Source organism: Pseudopodoces humilis, chromosome 2, assembly GCF_049639895.1.
Source record: "Pseudopodoces humilis isolate 2021_Gansu_Grassland_sample_001 chromosome 2, ASM4963989v1, whole genome shotgun sequence".
Classification (NCBI taxonomy): Eukaryota; Metazoa; Chordata; class Aves; order Passeriformes; family Paridae; genus Pseudopodoces; species Pseudopodoces humilis.
Window position 1 is genome coordinate 71,467,382 of NC_142201.1, and position 24,885 is coordinate 71,492,266.

The following is a 24,885-nucleotide window of genomic DNA, read 5'->3' on the forward strand; positions in this document are numbered from 1 at the left end:
GCTACACCCACCCAGAAATTGTTCTGATTCATTCAAGCAGTAGGTGAACTGCGAGTAGGAGCTTGATTTCCAGGTCTAGCTGGCTGAGTGAGCTTTAAATGCCATGTCCAGCTCAGGAGTTCATACTCAGCAGGTAAATGGTTTAGCCATATCCAAGCAGTCAGCTTTCCCAAGATACTAATGCACTTAAGGCTTGTGAAAAAGATTTCTGGTGCACAGCCTTCTGTTGTACCTTCTCATGACTGCCACAATCAAAACTACTCAGATCTATGGTATTATTGCACAAGCTTGCAATAATGTTTGAAAGGTCCCAGTTGACTTTTGGAAAAGCACCAAATCTAAACTCTTCGGTCTAGGTGTCATAGACCTGTGTCAGCTGGGTAAACACCAGAATAACTGGTAACTGACACTGCTTAGTTTACCATTCCTTCTGTTGCCAGTTGCTCATGGGGATTTGCTTGAATTGCTTGAATTGCTATATTCAACTGAGTTGCCTTTTTTATTTTGTCATTGTCCAGCTGGCAACAGCTGCTGGCAGAATAGATCTGCACTCTTCAGCCTCATCATTTCTATTTCTGCATCTGGGAACATTCTGTGATGTTGCATGATGCGGGAACATTTTTGCTCAGACTCCTATTAGGCTATTACCAGACTCCACTATTAGAAGACAAAGCTTACATGAGCAAGTTGCATGTAACTATCTTTGTGCTGTGGCTGGTGTGTGAGTCTGTTACAGCATTGTCTTGGGTTCCCAGGATTGCTCACGTGGATAGCATACCCCCAGTAGGTGAGTCTGGGTTGGCTTCAGGTGCCAGAGTTAGTGAGGCTAGCTGTTAAAATGTAATAGGCAAGCACTTAAGCTTGGTCAGAAAACCCTGATAACTAGTGGTCCTTTCCAGAGTGCTTTTGGATGTGGATGGTGGTCTCTGCTTGTTCCCCCAATGAAGAGATATGATGATATCACAGCCTGTTCCACATCCCACAGTAATGCTTCTCTTCCTGAATCTCACTTCCTGCCAGAGATGTTTTGAAGCCCACTAGGCAATCTGGAGGTTTTTGGCTGTGTGTCAATCAAGAAAATTGAGCAAAATACTAATTTTCTGTGTAATTAGAAAACCAATATACCTGTATGACTAGCTGGCATTCCTTCTTGTGTTGGAGAAAGCCAGAACGTGCCAGGTTGTATTCTAGGAATGCATATGCTCCATGGGTAAATAACACAAGGAAACAGACTAACTTGATGCTCATTGTTATACTCTTGGCACCAAATATAGGTTCAAGCTATTTAACAAAGATGTTGCTTCCCTCAGATACTGGAGAATGTTTCTAGTCCATTTTTAAAAGAGTAGAATACTCTCGGATCTTCCCACATTACTCTTATGCAATGGACATACTCTCCTGTTCTCTCCTTTCAGTTGTTTAGCTGATGGTCATCATGACTTCAGAGTGCTGAAGGAAATTAAATACTTTGTTGAGGCTTTGTCCTTTGTCCTTTTGTCCTGTCTTCTTTGGCCCGGAAACAAGAGTGTTCTCCATCCTCCTACAGAACTCAGAGGCCCTTCAGAAACCCTGTACTTCAGCGATTTCAGGTGTGTTGAGCAGTCTAAGTGGTGTGATTTATGATACATAGCTGGCAGTAGTCAGAGGTTTCCATTCATTCATTCCAACCTCAGCAATTTTAGGGTTAGACAGGTGTGACTTCTAAGGTATTGATATTGTACAGTATTGCATTCCAGGGAGCTGTTGAGGAAAGAGATCACTTAATGACTCTTGACCTGATTTGCATTCTTTTGTGTGATAGTCAGGCCTACCCACTTATATTTCCTGCATTTTGTGGCTTGATAAGACAATGAGCAGTTCTTGTTCATACTTCTCAGTCTGTCCTGAGTCTTCAAGGAAGAGTTGGTAACTGTAACTGCTTGCCTTTGTCTTTTGCATGTTTCTCCTCTTTGCTTTGATAAGCAACTAATGAAAATAAAATTAAGTATGCAAATTCTTCAGTCTCTATGGTTCTCAGAAGACTTTAGTGGATGTCCAGAACTTCTCAGATCTGGGGTGATCATCAGGATAATCCACATAGGTGTGATAGGTTGGACTCAGTGATCTCAAAGTCTTTTCCAACCTACCTGATTCTGTGTTTCTGTGATTTTATCAGTGTCAGCTTGCTTACTGCCAGACAAGCAGTGCTCATTTACTTGTTGTGGTGTAGTTCCTGACATCCTGATTGGGAAAGGCTGCCTTATCCTTTCTTGATTATGTGGTAGTTAATAGCACTAAAAAATCTACTAGACATGAATGGCCAAGTGACTGACTTCTCTTTTTGGTGCATGTACGATTTCATACTCTCTAGTGCATCAACAATAATTGTTTTGATATTCCTACTGAAGCTGATGGAAGCTGGACCTTTCTGTAATTCAGCTAAGGTCTACTTGACTGCCATTTTACCTGTTATTACCAGTTAGCTAGTTCTCAGGTTCTCTGACCATTTGTTTAAGAGTTTCACAGATCCTGTGTGAAGGTCCTGAGGTCAGACCAAGCTCTCAGGGTTTCATACAGTCTTCAAAAACCCCAGAGGTGGAGACTGCACAACCTCTCTGGGCAAACCTGTGCCAGTGCTTGAGTGTCTAGTCTGAACCCCTCATATCAAATTGCACCTGTTTTCCCTTGTCCTTCTGCTGTCCAACAACCATAAAGAGCGTGGCTCTGATCAGTGTGCTCACTGACCTCCCCACAGGCTTTGCTGCAGCACTGGGGAGCTGCTGGTAGGTTCCCCTAAAGCCATCTCTCCTGCAGGCTGGACAAACTCAGATCCCCCAGCCTCTTCTCACAGGACAAGTGCTACAGGCCCAACTGTTTTGGTGGCTTCTGCTGAAGTTGCTCATTTTTGTCAGTGTTTTTTTGTACAGTTTTTTTGTACAGTTTGCAGTGTTTTTTTGTACAGTTTTGGAGTCCCAAACTGAATGCACTATTCTGGATGCAGTCTAATGAGTGCTGAGTAAAGGTTGTTAATCACTTCCTTCAGTCTGCTGTTAATTCACTTCAATCTGTTGATAAAGTCTAGGCTCTCTTTGCTGGCAGGGCACACTGTTGGTTCATGTGCAGCTTGTTGCCTGCCACTACCAAGAGTTCTTGGATTTCACAAGCCTGTGTTGTTACAAGGAGCTCTTCCTTCTGAGGTGCAGTATCTTGTTTGTCCTTGTTAAAGTTTTATATTGGCTCATTCCTCCAACCTTTCTAAGGGCAGTCCTGCCCTTCAATGTATCAGCTGGTCAATACCCCTCTAGCTCACACTCTTACCCAATTTGATACTATTCACAAATGTGAAAAAGTGTTTTGTTAAGCAGTACAGGTCTCAGGACAGGTTCCTGCAATACTCCATTTTTGCTGGCCTGCAAGTGGAATGCAATCCATTAACCACTACCTCTGAGCCTATGTGTCCAACATATTTTTTGTCCATCTAGTTATCCAAACAGATAGACCCTAATGTCCTAACTTTGATACAAGAATATTGTGAAAGACCATGTCAAATGCCTTTCTAAAGTTGAGGTAAATTATATCCACTACTTTCCTATTTTTCACAAACAATTATTTAATCACAGAAGGCAACAAGGTCTGTTAGACATGATTTACACCATGGTGTACCCATTGGAGATGATGTGCTGATTGTCACAATTACACTCTAATTCCTGTGTCCTGGAATTTCTTTCAAGAGGTCTTGCTCCTTGATTTTCTCAGGGACAGAAGAGAGATTGACTGGCCTGTAGTATCCCAGATTTTTATTTTTTTTTTACCTTTTTAAAAGATGGGTGCAATATTTGCCTTCAGTCATCTGAAGATCTCGTGATGACATTGGTGCATTGACTGACTTAATGTTTGAAGTACTGTAGAAAGCAGACTTGCAAGGGCATGCTAGTAACAATAAGGGCTGTTACTAACAGTAGAAGTCCTTCTTGTTGCCCTTGACATCCTTGCAAGTTTCAACTGGAGCTGATCTTTGGCTTTCCTGACACCATTTCTACATGCCTAGGTGGTGTTTTTTAATTTCTTCTTTATAGCCTGTCCCTGCTTCCACCTGCTGTATGACACCTTTTTGCACTGGAGTTCTTCCAAGCAAATCTCTTGATACATGTGCTTGTCTTCCTGAATATCAGGATGGACTGTTCCTGCCCTTGGAGGATGCTGTGCTTTACAGGCCTGACCACAGGCTCTCACTCAGCCAGTCACCCTTCCCATGGAATAGCTCCACAGATCTGAGCTTTCCCATTATAGAGATAATAAATAGACATAATAGAGATAAAGCCTCTTCCTTGTCTTTCCTGCAGTGTGTATCTCTCCAGTTGTGTGAGCCATCCCCACACACTGCAGTTGTTCCTGATATAAAGTTTTTCTCTCCAGATGGGCCTGACTTTTGTCAAAGATGCCTTTTCTCTGCTTTGTCAGGTGAATCCTGTCTCCCCCTAGAAGTGCTCAACCATCAGAGAGGGTTATAAAAGCCAAATCTCTGTCTCTAACCACAGTTTGGGGTTGCAAGATACTGATCTGCAAGATCCATCTCTTCCTCCTTTAGCCTTTTTCCTTCACTGGGGGCCACCTGTGTCTCCATGCCTTTGACACTTTCCCCCGAGCCATGTTGTTCTTCATACACTCCAGGTTAATAAATAAAAATAATGACAGGAATGCTTCAAGATACAACACACACTGCCTGGGAGGAGAGGTGAGAGCACTCTCCTCATGGACCCTGGTCAGGAAAGCTTTCTGGTCACAAGTAACAAAGCAGATTTATTTGTGGTTGTGCACTACACCCTCACACAGCATTGCCTGCTGGTGTGTGACATTTGTTCATTTTGCAATGCAGCTGCATCCTAAATAATTTTTTCATGAACCTTAATGGAAATGAGGTGGATAGAATCCATTTTTCCTTGATGACAATTAGGTATATTAATCATAAGAGCAGACTATTTTTTTGGGTCTCTGATTTAAAACAATGCTTAAGCACAGGCAGCCTTACTGACTTAAACTAGGAATTTCTGTTGAAATGTAACTTTTCACTCTTATTTTCAGGTATTTCAAATTATTGTGAAAGATATGCTGGAGGAATGAGACTTGTTCTGAACACCTTTGGGCCAGTTCCAGAATTTTCAGGTGAAACTGTGCAGAAAGTCAATCAGGTAAATATGGAGTTGATAAAAACAGTGACATTCAGAACAAAAAACGTTAGTTTTTATTTTAACATTTGTATTTCAGTTTACTGCTGGAGGTATCTGTAGTCTGTATTTATTGTGTGAATGTGTACTTCAAGGGAAAAAATCAGTACAGCATGCCTGTGAGTCCCTTTTGAAAGCATTTGGACAATACATCATGGGAAAATGACCTAGCAGTCACATTATTGCCAGTAACATTATTACTAGACAGTGGAGTCAGCTGCTAACAGCTGTGGGTTATTAGCTTTTAATCCTCAGTGCTATTCCTTACCACTTCCCTTCTCTCATTGTATTATGCTCAGCCTCCTTTCTTACATGAATATTCATCCTGTGTCTTCCTCCTGCTCCGTCTTCCTGCATAAACTTGTAGCTTTTTTCCTTCTGGGTGTTCTTTTTATACTTTACAAACCAGAGTTACAGTTTTCAATGTGTGCAAACACACATTTAAGATAAGCATGTGGGCAGTCCAGTAAGGTTACTTGCATGTTTAAAGATAAAATGTGTTTAAGTGCTGTTCTGGATTGGGATCTAGTTTATGCATTAACATTTCTAAGCCCACAATTTGTTTATATTCACTATGTGGTCAATTTGAATGACCATAGGAATCGACTGAAGTATTGTCATTTCCTAACTCTGCCATTTCAAAGGTGCCTTTTAAAATTATTCCTAAAGAACAAGTGTAGGGGTTGAATAATTTCTGATCAGCTGTCAGAGATTAATTCCAAGTATGGAGGCAGCCTGTCTGGAAGATAGCATTTTGTGTTCCTGTTTATGTTAATGCATTTTGAGCAAATAGATTATTTTATGCTTAAACAACATAGACTGCTTATAATAATGATCAATAATAATTTTGGAGTCATTCACAATCAGAAGCTTTTAATTGGTATGAAACGATTTGGCTTTCTTTACAGAAGGCTGGATTTCACTGCAACATCTGCTTCTGTGTCTCTTTATTATCTTCAGTCTTCAGTGGCAAATTTGGGCTTGCAGAGATGCTGTGTTAGAGTAAATCATTAAACATAAATTTATTATCTTACTCCTCCATCCCTCTCTCTGATTTTTTTCTGGAGTGACTGCAGCTTGCCAGTTGTTGGTAGCAGGTCCAGGTTTTACCCAGTTTCTCAACACTTGCCTTTTAAGCCTGAGACCTCAGGTCCTCTTTTGGCAAAGATGACCTTGTGGGCTCTACCTGCACTCTCAAAACAACTTTTTTTCCCTTGGTACTTCGAAGACAACTTTGATAGTTCACTCAGAAATACTTTTTTTCCCCTGGGTTTGCTATATGTCTTCCCCTGTCACTTTTACTATAACTGGTATTCTTAACACAAAATGTTTTTATAAACATGAGATCCCTCACTGCATTTATGGGGAACCACACAAAAGAATCTGGTTCAGAACACATTTTCAGCAACATAAATGGCCAGGTTGTCTCCTTTCTACTTAATAAAAGATTATCATCAAAGAGACTAGACAGTGACTGTGTGGAGCAAAATGAGGGAAGACACTGATGCTTTGTTGTTTCTGTAGTCATCTTCATTGCCACATTCAGGATAACCTTATCCAAGTGGGAGCATTTTTATTCCCATACAGGTTGGTTCCTTTCCAGTCACTCATGTAAAGAATTGGTGAAATTAGTGACCTATTTCTTGTGATAGCCTAAATTATAGGTTGTGTGGATGGTGACTTTAGTCATGTTAAATTTTCTCTTCCAGGCACTGTCTGAAAAAATTCCAGTTGTTCCAAAGGCCCTGGATGCCAGGAGAAAATGGAGAGATGAATGTCTCACTGGTCTTGCCAAACTGAAAACACAAATGAAATCTGACTGAGGTGCACCTTATCTAACAGGAGAGACCAAATGAAGAGCGGATTTCCATAAAAAAACATAAATTTTTGGTCATGCAGAAGAAGAGACTGAATGGGCGACCAATGATATAGGCACATGGAGACCAATGAAACATTTGGTCCAAATTTGCCAAATTCATGAATGACTAGAAACAGTTATAAAAGAGTTCAGTTAAAATTTATCAAATTACTATACAAATGCATTAGATGTGTAAGCATTAAGTAGCTTTAGCAACATTAATACTGTGCAATGCAGGAACACAATCATGTTTTAAATAATGCATTTTTCAGCTTGCTTAGGAATTCAGCACTTGAACAATATTTGCTAACACAGGGATCTGAAACAGGCAAACATCAGCTGTTTGTCACTGGAGAAAATAAGCCCTCCCCCACCGCCAGTCACTGTGACAGTGAGGTTAATTTGGAAAGCAGTGACTGCAGATAGCAGAAGGTTGTATTGAGCAAAGCATGGAATCACCCCACAGTGAGCTGAGACCTCAGCAGTAGTTAAGGGTCACTTCAGTTTGTTTCTGTTACTGTTTCCCAATGTAGGGGAAAGAACTGCTCCTCCTTTCCCTCCCCTTGGCACTTCTGTACCTGTATGGTGATCTAAATATGAGTAAATAGAGTAGAATTCCCCCTTCATCCTCTCGCCCTGGTTCTGTAAGACTTACCAGAGATCTACTTGGTCTTCGAGACCATGCACTTGCTCACTGATGTTTGGCTCTCGGCATTGCTGCATAAGTATGTGCCCAAGTTTATGACCTGTGAGAAATAAGAGATCTGGATTTAGTAGCTGGTTTGGGAGACAGTATGGTGTAGTGCATCTGTCTGGGCTTTCTCCACGATCTTCTGAATGATCTTGGAAAACCACTTCAGCTCTCTGCTGCTATGTGTGTTTTATAAATTGTTTGAAGCAAGATTTGCTTCTTTAGGACTCAGCTGTAGTGAATGTAACAGCTGTAGCTGAAGGAACCCAGATATCTGAGTTGGAACTAGATGATCTTTAAGGTCCCTTCCAACACAAGCCATTTGATGATTCTACAGTCTGCTCTTCTGGTCCCCTACAGAGGGAAAGATGCAGTGGCTTAGATGGAGCATTTATGCTTTGCTGCTGCCCTTCCCTCAGGAGATACAACATCTCCACACAGAAAAACACAGGATACACCTGGAAGTAGGATCAACCTCAGGGGCTGCAGTGGCACGTTTTGGTCCACTGCAAAGTGTTATTATGAACATCTGTACTCTGTAATATAGTTGGACTTTGATCTTAGCTGGAACCTTGGGGCATTACTGTTAATGCAGATGGTAGGAATAACTTGAAACAGGGCATTGCACTCACCCTGCCTGAGTTATGCAGTTCTGGATTTGTGCTAGCTGGTCGTGTAACTTCACAGTACACATGCAGAAGTTTTAAGCTGTCATTCTGCTAATTCTCATGTGTGTTTTACAGAGGATGCAGTACACAAACAAGTTGTTCTTTAGTAAAGCTGTAACTTTACTAGTTACCATTTTGAGCTTAGCAGAAATGTTGCATGAACATACCAAGCCCACTTATTTGTGCTTAGCTCACAGTAAAAGAGACGTAAGGTAATTTGTATAGCTCGACACAAGTGCTGGGCCAATAACACATCTCTGGATGTAAAACATAGGATGGGAGGCATAGTTCAGAGATTGTCCTGTGCTTCTTTCTAACCAGTGGAGTGAACAGGAAATTTGTAAGCTCAAATAATTACTTTATCCCAAAACAGACTTAAAATTTTCATGTTTCTTCTCTTGTTTTTTATTGCCACAGTGACTGGCTCAACCTGCATTTAGATATCTGAGAGGTCAGTCCTCATTCCTGAGGCCTTACTAAGGAATAGTAAATTAATTATGAGGTTGACTTCCTCATTTTTTGTATGGTTTTGCATTTCAGACAAGGCTGAAGAAGATTCTGATTACTTTCAAGATTTGACCTGTTTTCTTGTGGGCATATGACATTGTTATAACTAATTAGCTTGCAGTGCTTCTGTTTACTCTGAGATTTTTTTAAAACTTGATCATGTCATGAAATATTTGCTGCTGTCTTTATTATTTGCTTATTAATAAATATTTTAATGAGGAAGGTATTAACTTGTGTGCTCCAGTGTGATTGATGCTTTAGAGACAGAGCATTTCTGTACAGTGAGCTCCACAGGATTACAGCAGATCTCACCTTGGAGCATCAGCTCCCACACAGGTTTACAGCTGTAAATTGAGGAGGGTAAAGATTTTTGACAAAAAGTGTATTTGAGCTGACATTTACATAGGAGTTCCAGCCTCCAGGAGACACCTTTTTCCCTATGAGGATTAGTCAGGCAGTGGCACAGATTGTCAAGAGAGGTGGTGTAGTCTTCCAACCTGCAGGTTTTCAAGTCCTGACTGGTTGATGCCCTGAGTAGCCTGGTCTGACCTCAGAGCTCTCTTGCTGTGAGCAGGAGGTTACAGCAGAGACCTCCTAAGCTTCCTCCTGGTTTGAATTTTCTGATTTCAAGTTTTATTTGATTCTGGATAATTTTGCATTAGAAATGTTGCTCCAGATGCAGTCAAATATTTAATTTGTTTGACTGTCAATAGAATGAGCAGTAGCTAAATGTTCAAGTAACTATTTTATGGTAAACTATAAGTTGTTTTGGAATAATTTATCTTGTGGTTTCATTTTTACACAATTGCATATTTTAAAATCCTGTATTTTTTTATTCAGATTACACCTACAAAATTTTCTAAGGCTGTCTTTGTTGTACTGTGTTTTTCTCTGTTTCACCAATTTGATATTTATTGTTTTCCTCATTGCATGTATTTTACTGTAAGTTACTGCTGCTTATTGGAAGCAGTGTCCAATAGGTTCATACCAAAGCCTTTGATTTAATGCCATTAAAAAGAAACCATCTACAGATAGGAAGAAAGAACAGATGCAGGGAAATACTCAATTGCTTCACTGAGAGAAGTCTCCAATACCTCTATTTCCTAAATCTTTGAGTATAATGGAGTAGTTTGCAGCTTGCAAAGCAGCTATATTAATTTACTTTCCCTATTCTGTTGTTGTTTCCCTATTCATCTGTTAAGTCATGATAAGTTTGAAAGTTAAAATGTGAGCATTTTTCTGATTGTATTCTTATCTAGTTGGAATGGTATTAAACTGTGTTATCCTTTATAGACAGGCTTTTAGGCAAAGAGTGAACTGTGCTTCATTAGAGAAGCAGGAGAAGTGCTTGTGGTGCTTGTATAAAAACAGAAAAAAATCATTTTGAGATGAAGTGATGTCATTGTCAGTCTCAGTTTCTCGAAAAATGAGATCTGCTGCCAGTGCTATGTATAGTTCCATGTCAGGATTGCATTGCCATAGTATGGAATTATAAAAAGGTGTTTGAGAACCTTTCTAACTGTAGTGCCCTTGCAGGGATGGAGATATGGAGGACAGGAGCTCTCTGTGAGGAGCCCAGCAGATGTGAACCTAACAATTATTGCAAGTATCAGGAGGAAAATTAAATGGTCTTCTGCTTTCAGCAGCCCACCAGGCCCAAAGGGAGTGTTTCACAAATTAATTTGGATCCAGTTAGAACAAACAAGTGTAAATGAGTATGTTTGCTCCATCTGCCTGCTTACCTGCTTGGTTCCCTCAAGCTTCAGTGTGAGTGTGTGTGTGTGGTGTCATGCATGTGTGGGTGCTATTGCAGAGTGGAAAGACAAAAAACTGACCCCGGGGAAAAACTCACATTTGATTTGGTAAGGCTTTGTATGTACCAGGCAAAAAACCAAGTATTTTTTTCTGTTATTTTCTGTGATTTCAGAAAGAGAAAGGAGTTCCTTCCTTCAGCATGTTATTCAGAGCTAAGCAGGGGTGCAGCTTAGAGTACATCACTTACAGGAAGCTACCTATGGACTGGTATCTGTTATAGTTAATTTTTGGGTAGAACCTTCTTTAGAAAGGCTACACAAACCTCTTGCTTATATTACAAATGGGTGGTCATAAGAAACTAGCAGTGTTCTAGTTTTCTATGGAGCAGTATAATTTATTTTCTTAACATATTCAAAGAAATGCTCTTAAAAGGGGACTGGAAGGATGGATTGCTCTCCATCAGACATTTAAATGGAAAGATGCTTGGAAGAAAACGGCACTCAGTGTGCATGAGATTTCTTCTTGAATGTGGGTGTGAAATGGAGATTTTAACATGTGGCTTGGTAGACTTCTTCCAGCTACTTGGATTTCACATCTGTTTTCACAAGAAGCAGAGATGTGTAAGATGCAGAATCATCCAGAAACCTGTTTCTGTTTATCTGTGGGTAGAACATAATCTAACATGGAGAAGTTAACTTAAGAGTCCATAGTTTTATGTGGATACAGAAAAGCTTTATGCTGAACTTACTGTTTTTAGAAGATTCTATACAGTAAGAGCTGTAAATTTGCCCTAAATTGGATGCTTGATCTGTTTAGCTTAAGCCTAGATGATGACGCTGTTGTAGTTTCAACAGGTTGCCCAAAGCCTCCACAAGGGTCCAACATCTCTGTCATCATAATGGAGATGTTTGCCAGTAGAAAACATTAAAAAGGCTCTGTTATTTTAAAACACTATGAAAACCCTTCTTCCCATTTGCAATGTGTTTAAACTTTATCATTAGATCTTGCACTAACTTTTCCGATACCATAACGGTACCTACTTTCCACATCAAGCCATGGTTGCTTGTTCTTGATCTGCTTTAACAGATAATGCTCCTAAGGAATACAATGGAGGCATTTTTTGGCAGCCCAAGGAGAAAGTGATGAGGCTGGAAAATCCTCTCAGTAGGTCTGATATTGCTTAAAGAATGAGGTTGTTGTTTATGAGTCAGCTTTATTGCAAGCTGTGTTGATGTGGAGCTTGTTGGGTTTTTTTTAATAAGCCCTAGTTAATGGGGTGAAATCTACATACTAAATCCTTGGTAGTAATTTAGAAAGTATTTCTGTGCAGTTAAAAACATATTTCTGGAATTGCCAGTATAACACAAGGGCAGCAGTCACAGAAGCGTGTAGTTTTCCACATTCCAGAGCACCTTGCAACCACAAAACCAGATTTTCTGATACTACTCAGCAATGCCATTTCAAAGCCATGTGGTAATGGAAAGATGTAATCGTGCCATTAATGGAAAGATGTAATTGTGCCATTTCAAACACACGGGCTACTGGAGACAGCAAATTGCATAGCCAGGTGATTTCATGGAACGAGCAGTGCTTGTTGTCCATGTTGTACTGAAGTTTACAGAGTAGCTTAAAGTCACATTTTGTACTTCTACAAACCATAAATGTTTCCATTTGCTTTTGATTTTCCTTCTTTAGAAAGAAAAGTTAACTACAAACATCATCTCCCTTCTGTCAGTATCTGTATCAGTGCATGGTAAAGGGTGATTACAGAAGTCTGAATAATAGCTTCAATTGCTAAGACATCTCATACTACTCCAGTGTGTTGTTTACAAAACAAAAGCTAATAAAAATAAGGATACAACTGCAGAGAAAAACAATGCAATTTTTCTTATGAAGATGCAGGTATTATTTATATTATGACAAATAAAATCAGATTTAATCTGATCTTAGTGTCCTAATAGTTTATTATAAGGGAAAAACAGTAAGTAGGGATTAATGCAAATATATTTAATCATCAGTAAAAGTGAGGTAGGTGCATGTTTGTTGCACTATGTAAACAGTGCTTACTGCATCTGAATATAGCTTTCGGTTTCAAGTATCTTCTTAAAAAACTACAGTCCAGACTCCTCTAGAGTGTGCTGCTATAAAACATGCTGTAACAACTGCCCAGACAGTGGTCACTGGCTGTAGCCTAAGGTAGTTACTGCCATGACCACCCTGTTGGCAGTCATGTCCCCAAGCCTATAAAGAGCAAAACAAAGTGTCATTTCCAGCTGCCACCTCTCCTGTGAGCTGTGGGTGAGTTTGTCTGTCACCAAAAGCACTCTGCTCCGACACGCTGCTGCTTGCCGTGCTGGTGACCGTGCTGGTCAGTAAACAGGCAACGTGGGAAGCCTCGCTCACAGTCCTGGGGTTTGTTCTGTTTCTTAGGCCAGGTCATTCTGTGCTGGCCTCCAGCATGGCTTGCTGCCCTGTTTTGGTAGCAAATGGCTTTTGGCTGTACTGCGAGTATAGGCCAGTCTGCCCAGCTCCTGGGAAGGCAGCCACAGCCTGTTGCAGAGCTGGAAATGGATGTTAATAGCTCATTCTCATTTACCCATTTTCCAGGATAGCAAACTTGGACTATTCACCTATAAAATCAATTTTTTCCTTCCAAGATAGTTTACCTGTGATAGCTGATACCCATCTGCCATGGTGCTGTACTGGTCCAAGCTCTTTTCTGTGATCCCCGCTGCAGCTTTTCTGATTTTTGCTGATGTGGGTTACTGCCAGCTGCCATCTACCTGATGGCATTACTTCAGTCTGAGGAAAGCTGGAGAGCTTTCCATGACGTAAATTTTCATCTGTCAGCAGCATGGGGGCTCTTTGCCAAGACGTGTGTAGTTGCAGGACCTTCCTCTGGTGGTCGTGTCAGAGGTTCTGAAATTTGTGTTAAAAGGTAGAGGTGATCACCACTGGATGTTAGAGCCTACAAGGAGGGCTTTAACATGACCATACTCATGATTTATGAGTAATTTAAAAACCAGATAATTTGTAAGCTGCCTAATTAAAGCAATGTTGAAACACTTCTAGAACAACACATGATCATCTTGTTTATCGGAAGAAAGCACAAAGACCAGAACTGAATAAAACCCAGCTAACATGGGAAGACTAGTCTGTTTAGCATTAACACCACTTAAGTAAGCTGTCCCTTACTTTTGGCAACACTCAGTGAGCTTATTTTCAATAGTGGCACTGGAACAGTGTTATTCTCGTTGCTTCTCATCCATTTAGTGTGCATTTCCTCAAGAAGTTTCTCTGAGGGAAGAAAAACTTTGTATTTACCAGCCATTTTTTTAAAATTTATGATACTTTGCATGATTTCCAAGCTCATGTAGCCATATGGGTATATTCTGTACTTTGTTGCATTTATTTTTCCCTTTTTTTGGCCTTCCTTTGAATTGTCTGTTCACCATTCAGCTCTCTTTCCACATTAGTTTCTTCTGTGGCCCTTTATTACTGATGTTTTTCAGCTGCTGAGAGGATCATCTTTAATTTCAAAGCTACACATGGAGATTAAATGCTACCCAGATGTTGTACCAACCTCCCACTCCAGCCTCTACAAGCAAACCCTTTGTGATGAATACTGATTATTTTCACTCAGTAGGTTGGATCCAAACTCTAGATCTGGCCATCTCCGTAGGTTGGATCTAAACTCTAGATCTGGCCATCTGGACCCTGTTTCATCATGGTTGGTGTCTCAAGGGTGTGTTTTGGACATTCCCATTGCTGTTCCCCAGGCACAGCCCAGCTGCCCATTGGCAGAATCTCCTCTGACTCACATTTCTCCCAGGACAGTGCTGTGTGCTGCTGGTGCAGGAGTGCCAAACACAGCCTTTTCTTAATCCTCTCTGTTGACAGCAATGTTTAACTTCTCCAATTTAACCTCATGATAGGTTCCAAGATGAAGCTGCTCCCTATTTTATGTCTGACTCAGTATTTCTCTGTCAACTTGCTGAGATCATTGGTGATCGAGTACTGGTTGATCCTTAGAACAAAGTTATTGGCAGAAGGTCTTTTTAGACCACAGGGATTTCCAGGACCTGGAAGGCACAGGGCAGTAGAAGCAGGACCCTTGTGGTCAGCACAGTCCCTGTAATGTGGGACATTATATTCCTTTTTTAGCCTCACAGGGCAGCTCTTCCAACCCTTGGCTCCAGCCTGTTGCCTTTTCAACTCCTTGCATCCTCCCTGAGAAGCAGAGACCCCACACAGGTGATGTGTGTTGGATGTACCAGTGCTTACTGTTGTAGCTTTTCTGCACCCTCATTGCCTCCAGCTCTCATTTCATATTCTTTCTTTCTATTCCCTAGCAATGGAATACATTTTTGCTTGTTTCCAGGCCTGTTTGGCCTTACAGACTCTTACAGTCATAGTTTTCTCAAGGACACCTTACTATTTTTGTTACTTGAACTATTATTTTCATGTATTTTTAGTGGTATATCCAAAAAATTTGCCTGGAGAAAGCTCTTGTGGCAAACCTGCGACAGCTCTTCCTTTTTCTTTATTCCTTTTATGAGGAAATTGCCTAATACATGCTTCTACTTTTGTTAAGGTTTGGAATGGAACCAGCTACAGTTCACACAATTCCACCCTTGGCTAAAATCCCCAGTTTACATACCTGGGAAAACCACAGTAACTGGGTGGAGAAAGTATAGTCTCCACAATTAAAATGCAAGCTGACTTAATGAAGGGAAATTTATTAGGGAAGAATTTTATGACAGTATATTTTCACCTTGGGCAATAATCTCATATACAGCACAAGAGATAGCACAGGGCTGAACAACACCGTGAGCATAGCCCAGACTGAGGGAAGCTGAACTGGGGGCTCCTCAGATCTGTGTCAGCATCTCCCTTCATGGCCCAGGAAGACAGGCAATGGTCCTGGCCCACTCAGTTTATTTTTACTCTGTGCCTTTTCCTAGCAGCCCTTTTTGGTGTTATTTTTGCATTTGTACCTTTATACAGTTCCTGCCCTTCTACCCCATATTTATAATTTTGTTAATCCATGCTTGTTTGGAGGTCCCTTACAGTCTCCCTCATTTTCCAGCCTACTTAATGCTCAGCTGCATCTTTGCATTCCCATTTTTCCCTCAGTGGAGGCTGGCAGTGCTGTGGGTCAGGCCCCCTCCCAGGGGAGGAGGATTGGGGATGGCAGAGGGAATGGCTGCAAGAGCTACGCAGGAGCCTGATTTGAGGGTGGCACCTTGCTCAAACCATGTTCTCAGCCCTGGGCATGGCAAGTTAAAAAATCTTGACTGGGAACTGATTGATCCCCTGTCAGCCCAAGACCCAGATTTATCACCTGCTGCTCAGCCTTCCACATCTTTTCCTTCTGATGCCCATGATTTTGGCTGACAGTTATTTTAACTGTTTGCTTGGTCTTGAGCTTTGTTCCTTTTGTGGGCGTGGAGACCATCTTCACATACTTATCTGCACTCTTGGGCTCACTGCTTATGAAATAGATTAAATAATAATTTTGCAAGCTTTTACGAGGTTGTACAAAGCTCAGCCTAGCTGCAAATACAAGCATACAAGTTTGATCCACAGTTTATATTTTTTAAAAAGTCTTCCTGAGTGTAAGTTAAGCAACTGAACAAGTTATTTAGAGCAGTTGCAGAGGTCTTTGAGTTCTCTTAGGAAAGGATTACTACACATCTCTTGGAGATGATGCAGATATAATTAGTACAAATCAGAAATCCTTGATCCCTATAAACATGCAAATTAGAAACATTTAAAATATACAACATGGCCTAATGCTTAATACAGGCACACGCCCAATGCTCATGCAGCCACAAATTAATTTATCTAAAGAGACCCGAGAGGAAGATGAAGAAAAAGGTGGGGTGACACTTGATCACAATAAGTAGTCTAGCTCTGAGAATGCAGTTTCCAAAGGGTTATTTTGGGAACATTTTAGGTCATTGTTCAAAGGAAAAAAAAAAAAAATAACAACAACAAACTAACCAAAACCACAAAAAAATCCAAACCCAAACTTACTGTAAAGAACAAGATAAATATTCAAGGAAGCAATCCAAGATAGAGTGGTGGAGGGCACATTGGCAACATGGGAAAGCTACACAAACAATACATAATATGATAATTTCCAGAAGGGTATGAGCAAGCCAGAGCTTCTGGGACATCCCCGTTGCACAAGTAATGAAGAAATCACAAGAACAGGCACTCATAACTTTTAGAAAGGGGAAGCTGTAAAGGAAATAGGAAATAAAGTCAAGACACAGGCATGTTGAAATAACCAGGGAAGGACAAATCACTGTCAGCGCTGCGGCTGTTGACAGATGAGAGAACAGAAGAGGGAAACAGGACATGGATGTGAAACTAGTGGGGAAAGGCTGCTAGAACATCAGAAAGAATATGCAAAACCAGGAGAGTGTAAATAGATACCGACTAGAAGGTTTTATTGCCTTTTCCTGATTTTATGGAAGGTCACCTCAATGCTTCCTTAGAGATATGGGAGTCAGTATTGGAAGCAGCCTTGGTGACAGCTGCTGTCAGTGGATTCACATCACTTTAAAGGCAGCAGTGAGCAAGGAGGAGCCAGTCAATCCCAACAGTTGGGCAGAGAGCTGGGGATGCCATGGGCTGGTCATGCTAATTCCTTTCAAGAGACATCTGCTTCAGGAGGTAGCATTTTATAGGGTAAACAATGTCATGCAGACACATAAAAAAACCCCACATTGTCATAAAATAAAATTAAGGTTTCAACAAGATTGTTGATAGTTTTTCAAGAATTAGTGAACCTTTGGGCCATTGTCTGAGGCAAGTACTAATGGAGCCAAGGAGTTGTGGAGCTCCTGTGCTTCTCATTTCCCTGAGCAGCAATTTGGCATTTAGGGGCTGGGAGAGATATTCCAAGGAAGATCTGAATGTTCCTTGGTGACTGCATGTAAGACAGTATAAATAGCAGATATATTTAAATTAGTGACAACACTCTCCATTGTCCTGCAAGCCTGTCCTTCCATCTTAGATTCACAGCTTCTCATCTCCAGTGTCTTCATCTAAGGCAAAGGGCAAAATGCTGCCATGCAGGAATTAATAAATAACAGATAGGTACTATGTTTGCAAGAGATGGACTCTGCACCACTAAGTCCTCCATGGATGATAACAAATGGAGATTTGTTCAGCCACCCGTCTTGGACAGTACACTGGCACTGGAACCATTCTTTGAACCTCTCTTTTGTGTCTGAGTGCAAATGTCTCTGATCCTGCATGTCCATGGAATGGGTGTCATTCCATGGAGTGAGGGTGGCTACAGCAGGCAAAAGGCTGGATAAATTAAAGATGTAAATTTGAAAAAAATGGGCAGATTAAAAGGACTGGCTGTAAAACTAAGTGAGTATGCCATGAGATAAAGGTACATAAGGGCTGCAGCTGAAAAGATTATAGTAGTGATATATAAAGAATGTCTTGAATTAATCACTTCCTTTGTGAAAGTATTTATGTTTTGCAAATCATTATCACTTAGCAACCTACACTGTCATTTTTACTTTTTACAGACTTAAACTGTTTCCTGGGGGTATTATCTCTGTCTGGCTCAGCAAAATTAAAACAGTAGCTCACTTAACACTGTCTATAAGTAGATGGAAATAGCTGGCTCCAGATGTGTTATGAATTGTGCTTAGAAAATTAACATGGTTTAGATCATAGAAAGTGAGGCATATTTGCTGTTCAACACTTTCTTATAGAGCAGTAATCTGTGTTTAGCTTTATGGATCTTATCAAATGCTTGTTCAAGCCAAGTCACAACTCTTGCCAAGAATACTTAATGCCACGTTTGAGACGACGAAACGTAAACCACGAGGGGAGCTGGCAGGGTTGCTGGGTTCTCTCTCTGCACTGGGACACCCTGCTGCCAGGGAGCCCTGCTGGACCCCCCACCACAGGCACTCAGTGCAGGGAAACATTTCAGCGAGGTTTCTCTAAGGACTCCTGAAAAACCTTTCTGGAAAGGGATTCTCCAGCCTCTCCCCACACTCCACACCTTGTACATCTTGGAAATGTTCCCTAGTAGGTTGTCAAAGCACTCTTTGTTGCAGAAGGAAAATTGATTTCTTGATGTCTTTGTCTACACAGATAATATAAAACAATCATCTCCTCAAGAAAGATTTATGTGTTGGAGGATTGTTTCCATCTCTGTTCCTAATATTCTTTTCTTAGACTAAATAAGCCATGTTTTTCATTTTTAATCCTTTGGTGTATAATTCTCTTGATTCTTGTGCTCCTTGAATGCTTCTCATTTTGTCCAGGTCTGCAAGTACCATGTCCAGACCAGGACCCTGCACTCCAGTTAATACATGCAAACATCTTTACCCTCTATTAAATCACACCATATCAATGCTCGCTTCTGTTTTAAGAGGAGTGAAGATAATGCATGTCTTTTCCCAGCCCTCAGACTGATTTGCTGCCATGCCAGAGCGGCCCACACTACGCTCAGTGGTGACCCCAGCCAAACTCTGACACGCTCAGACCTCCCACCTGGGCTGCCTGTACCTCTTGCCCTTCCTTTTGCATTTTGTTATTTTCAGCCCTGTCTAGATGAGCAAAGAGTGAATCAGTGGAGAACACAAGAGTGGATGATGAGTGGCTTTGTCCTTCTCTTCCTCCCTGAAAACTGCTGCCCAGCACTTGTGGCTGGCAGGGAGGGAGGACTGGGCTGGGCTGTGAGTCATCCTCCACTCCCTGCTCTCTTCCTAAGCCAGGACCTGTGTGTTCCCCGCCAGCTGCAAGCTATGGCCAAGACCCTGGTCCCACGTCTGTAAGGAAAACTTCCCTCCCTGTGCATATCCACTGCTGCGGCACAAACACGGCCCCATTTAGAGCAGCACTCCGCTTTGCTCTGGTGGGTAAGCTCTTCACTCGTCTGTGTCACTGCTGGCAGCAGATGCTGTCATCAGTGGCCTCACCATAAAGAATAAAGCCTAAAAAAGAGTCCAAAAGGCTGAAAAAACCCAGCAGTTGTCCCATGACATCTTAACATCTGATGGAGAGCGAGATATTATGGATCCACAATGTGAGTGTTTACAGTTCCTGAGCTGATTGATAGCAAGGAAAGTTTAAACACTTGAACAATAGCTGCATTAATGCCAGAGGTACAGACCTGAAGGGAGAGGTGAACTGAGGGGTTAAACATTAAATAGCTTTCAACTTTTAAAAATAACATGTCTATGGCCATAGCTTGCTACTGGGAGTTCCCTTTGACACATGAGCCTCTCAAACTCACAAAATATCCACAAGAGATGCTCTGCATCAGGGCCTGTGCACACTCCAGCTCTTGTGGGGCAGGACAGATTCTGCCTGGGCTAGGCTGCAGAAGCCATGTGATGGGAAAGCTGGTGCTCACACCTAACACTGCTCCAGTACTGCCAGCATCTGGGAGTCAGAGGTCTGGGATAAAAAATCATGGAAGCTTTCATTGTCAAGAACACTTTCTATTTGTTGTAAATAGTTTGGGAGGGCTTTTTAATTAGTTCTTTATATTAGAGCATTTGGCTCTAATATAAAGTCATTAATATGACTTTTTATTTCCACTGTACAACCAGCAGGATTAATAAAGCACTGTGGGAGTTGGTTTTGATTTGATCTCTTCTGCTTGCCTGTGCTGTTTGCAGAGATTTTCACACTCTCCAGGTGACACAGCCCTGACTTTTAAAAGAGGGTATCTATCATCAGTCAACACTCATAAAATCCTGCAAATCCATGTTCAGCATTGCATGGCTGTGCCTTCAACTTTGCTTGGTACTTGTAAATAATTTTTAAGAAGGTTCTATATGAAGGTGCTGTGGAAGAAGTGCAAGAAGTGCTGGATTGCATGCTGCACCAGTATTTTCTGATTATCTCTTTCTTGTGAAATCTAAGCCCTCCTCACCTATGAATGGGTGAACCCTACTGAGCATCTTTGAGTGAGGGGAGGTTTTTTCACCTGCCCTCCACACCAGGAGAGGGTTGTCCTTCTCTCCTGTCCATCAATACTGTGGGGACCCACCAGAGCAGCAGATAGCGAAGCCACCCCAGCTCTAAGTAGGCCAGTGTGGGGCCATTAGTCATCCACTCACTGCATGCCTCACTGCCTGGGCCCGGAGCAGACGTGTTCCACTGCCTTTATGTAACCCTCAGTGGGCTGGCTGCTGCCAGGGGCAGCCACCACCTCCAGTGCCACCAGCACCCAGCAGCAACCTTGTGCTGCGGGTGACACTGAAGCCTGCCATGAAGAGGCAGAGGTGCCCCTGAGTCAGGTGCTGCAACAGTGCCAGCCCTGAGGTGGAAAGCCCACCTGGGGCAAAACCCCTGGTCCTGGCTGGTAAGGCTAACCCTCTGTTCTCACTCTCCCAGCTGGGAGTGCACCATTGGGATAGAGGGTCACCATCAAATTTTGTGATAAAAGACACATGAGGCTCAGACCCCACTTCACCCCCCAACCTGCAGCTCAGCCCCATCTCAAGCCAACAGTCCTGGTGGATTTTTAACAAGTGTGCAAGTGTGAAGGATTGGTTTTGTCTAATCCTGTGTGTGCAACCATCAGGCAAGTTCTTATCTTGACTTAACCTACAGGTAGAACGACTCTGGTCATACTGCCAGCATATTTCAGGGGTTTATGTCCACACCCTTGTGGTGTGTGCACTCTGATATCCCTCAGGTCGTCTTTCATCATCAGTTACACTTCAAGTCTCTGCAATCAGATACGGATATCTGAGCAATAGGGAGAAATATTTACCAAAATAAAATTTAGATGGGAAAATGGGAAAGAAAGAATAAAGGGAGGAGAAAAGAACTAAAGGTGAAAACTCAGTGTTGTTTGAAATTTGCACTGATGTTTGTTAGAAAATGGTTTCACTTTTGCACACTGGCAGCTCTATACAAGATTTATCTCATGCAATATATTCTTTGCCTTCTAGTTTGCACAGCAATTTGATTTTTGAGATATTTGGTGTTTTTCTTTCCCACACATTTAGCTCCTGCTAATGCTGAGAGAGCTTGTTGGTGATGATCTCAAGAGAAATTGGTTTGTGATGAGCCAGGGATGTTCAAAGTCCAGTTCTAGATAATGGTTCTACATTTCTACTGTTCTTCTGTACATCCATTAATTTTTTCCCAGAATTTCCTATTATGGGATGCTGTCTTGCTTATAATCAACAGTGGATGGCTGAGATATGGATACAGATTGTTGAGCTAAGGTTGCACCTGTGTGCAGGTGACCAACCCAAGTACCATTCACCTGCCAAAGTAACCCATTGGGCCAAGGAAGACCCCTGCCTTGAGACTCTTCAGTCCTTGTATGAGAGAACAACCTTGGCTACTCCTGTGGCCATGACTGGTCAGAGCAGCTTAGTGACCTTGTGTCCTTCTACCAAACTCTTTGGGGATGGCTGGCAATGTCATTTTTCCCCCTGGTGTCCTGACTATGGAGAAGTGCTAAAAACAACAGCTTCATAGACCATCACCATCTCTGCATGTGAGCATTGGCAAGGAAATCAGGTGGAATAGACCCCACTCTGGTCTCCTGCAGCACACAGCTCTGGAACGACAGACAGCGGCAGAATTTATAATCACATTTTGCTTGTAACTGGGAAACAAAGAAAAGGAATTGTGATAAAACCAGAGCGGTCTTGTGGTAAAGGTGCCCTTAAGCCTGTCTCCTTGTCCTGTGCTTAGAGTTTCTTGATGTTAGGGCACTCAGGTTGCCTTCTCCATGCTCCAAAATATAAATTTCTGCCTCCTGATGGCAGATTTAGCTGGTTAATCACCATTAGCTTCTTTAAGTTCCAGAAATGGAAAGCTGCATCTAAACTCAGTGCTGTTACCACAGGTACAGCCCACAGCCCTGTGGGGTTCAAATGGGATTCTGGCTCTTTGCAGTTGTTCATCTGGCTGTTCTGGACACACCCTGACTTTTGACTGCCATCTCAGCACTTAATTAAGGGGTTAATGGACATCTCCTCCTGCTTCTTGCTCAATGTGGTTGTAATGGCTTAAGGGGTTAATGGACATCTCCTCCTGCTTCTTGCTCAATGTGGTTGTAATGGCAGCCTCGACCCCTCAGGGAGGGAGAGCAGGAATGGGTCTCCTCTGGGATCTTCTTTACCACACTAAAATGTATTCCCATATCATGCTGTTGCCATGTGAATATCTGATGTGGCTTGGGTTACAGAGACATCTTTATGGACATGAAAAGTGTTAAAATGTACCTATCTACTTTGTTGCAAATGCCATGCATTGCAAACCTAGGAAAGTATCTTGGGCAGCATGAATTTTGCCCTTAAGCACTAAGTAATGTGTGAATTACTACTTAAAATTAGTATCCTGTACTTGTTAGGATTTGTTTCTTCAGTAAGTTCCTTTGCTCCCTCCTCACTATGCATATGTCTGATGTGTGTCATTATTCTTTCAATTACTGCAAACTTTCCACCAGGCCCACAGGGATTAGGGTGCTCTGTGCCAAGGTTTTACCTTGGGAGACTGTGACCTGCAGGACAAGGGCTGTGGACAAGAACTTGGAGTGCTCCAGAGCAGTCTAGAAGCCTGTAGGTACAAGCTGAGTGGCACAACCAGCCCCCAGCCAGCCAATGCCGAGATTAAAGTACCACCCTGACTTTGGAAAGGGGAAAGAGGACAGATCAAGGTCACATATAAGTAGCTCACTTAAAGTTTGCTTTCTCAGATCATGCCACAGGGTCCCCCAAGGAAAAGTCCCAGGGAACACTTGTCCTCTGGGGTTAGGCTGTGAAACTGAGCAGGGAAGCCAAGTGGATGTGTGATTTCCCAGAAGGGTTTGGAAGACCCCTGCATTCCCAGTGGGGTTGATACAACGGAGGTGATCTGTGTCACAACAAAGCCACTGAAGCACATGAAACAAAAGCTGGTCCGATTCCGTCTCTGAGCTCTACTACATGCTCATGAGATGGACTCAGAGCCCCAGTGCTTAGCATAGGGAGGACCTGAATGCCTATGATGGGGGGAAATTCTGACTTTTCAGAGCTTGGGTTTTAGTTGGATTGTATCCACTTCAATAAGGCTGTTTTCAGGACAATTTTTTTTTTTTTTTTTAATAGAAAAGGAAAATAAAATAGGCTCCTTGAGGAAATAGCAGAAGTGGAAAGGTAGGTCTTGGCACTATTTGACAGAGCAAGAAGACTCTAGATAGTAAACCATGAAGATGAGAAAATATTTTCTACTCCTGCATAGCTTGTGGTATGGTCCATGGCACAGGTTTTGGAGGCACAAATTTCAGTCCTTTTGCTGACCCAGCAACTACCTGTGTCAGCCATGGCTCTGCACCCCAGAAGAAGGCAGAGTCTCTCCTGGAAGTGAGACTCTCAAGTGGTTGCAGCAGCTGGGTCTTGGGCTGCTGGGTAAGGATGGTCCTGGTAGGGTATGGGCCATGCTGGGAAACATCACAGAAGCACCCAACAACCCAAAATCCTCTGGATGTCTGTGCCTTGCAGCTCTCCTTCCTGCTTACAGCTTGGGCATGGATTTTATGTGCAAGACTCACCCCACATAAAAACAGGGAACGAGCAGCTATTTAGCTCTGCCTTATACTATGGTTTTGCAATTTTACTATTAGTTTTATAGGTAGGTAATGACTTTTATTTTCTCATTGGTGTGGTTATTTCATAGCTGAAAAAGGAGCAGAGTTGTATATGAAGTACTGGTTAAAGAAGAAGTCCCTCATGTTCAAGGCCCTGAGGATATAAAATGTACTCAGAAAACTCCTCTGCTCACATAAAATACAGAAGGCTTAAACAAAAAAGTCTCGTGTTTCCCTTTTAAAAATTCAGAGTCTCTTAGACCAAGAAAAATGCATCCATGGGAAGGGAGTGCCAGTAATAATAGTCCTACTCTCACATCCACTGGAAAGAGAGAAACAAGCAGTAGTTTCTCCTGAGGGAAGAGGGATTCTGGAAGTTAAACAGAAATGTTTATGCTTGTGAAGAGTTAAAAGGCTTCAGAGGCACCCTGCTTCCCCCTCATATCCTGAGCACTTCAGGGCAATGCATCAGCCCTGCAGCACAGGGAAAGAGCCCAGAAAAGAGCTTGTTTTCAGCAGCCCCATCTTCTGCAAGAGGCTGAGGAAACACCAGAACAGGGATGTGGCTAAGTGTCAGCAGACCTTGCCCACCAAAATTCTCAGTGGGGACTATTTAC

At 42.0% G+C, this 24,885-nt stretch overlaps 1 protein-coding gene across 1 annotated transcript in view; it reads left to right on the forward strand.

The window, feature by feature from the left end:
• The window catches only part of CRYL1 (crystallin lambda 1), a 50,731-nt gene extending 41,573 nt beyond the window's left edge, over nucleotides 1–9,158 (forward strand). Inside the window, exons 7-8 of the mRNA XM_005516252.3 lie at nucleotides 5,062–5,168; nucleotides 6,914–9,158. Of these exons, the coding sequence (XP_005516309.2) occupies nucleotides 5,062–5,168; nucleotides 6,914–7,027 (221 nt within the window). The 3' untranslated portion in view covers nucleotides 7,028–9,158. The remainder of the gene's footprint in view (nucleotides 1–5,061; nucleotides 5,169–6,913) is intronic.
• Nucleotides 9,159–24,885: the final 15,727 nt, after the last annotated feature.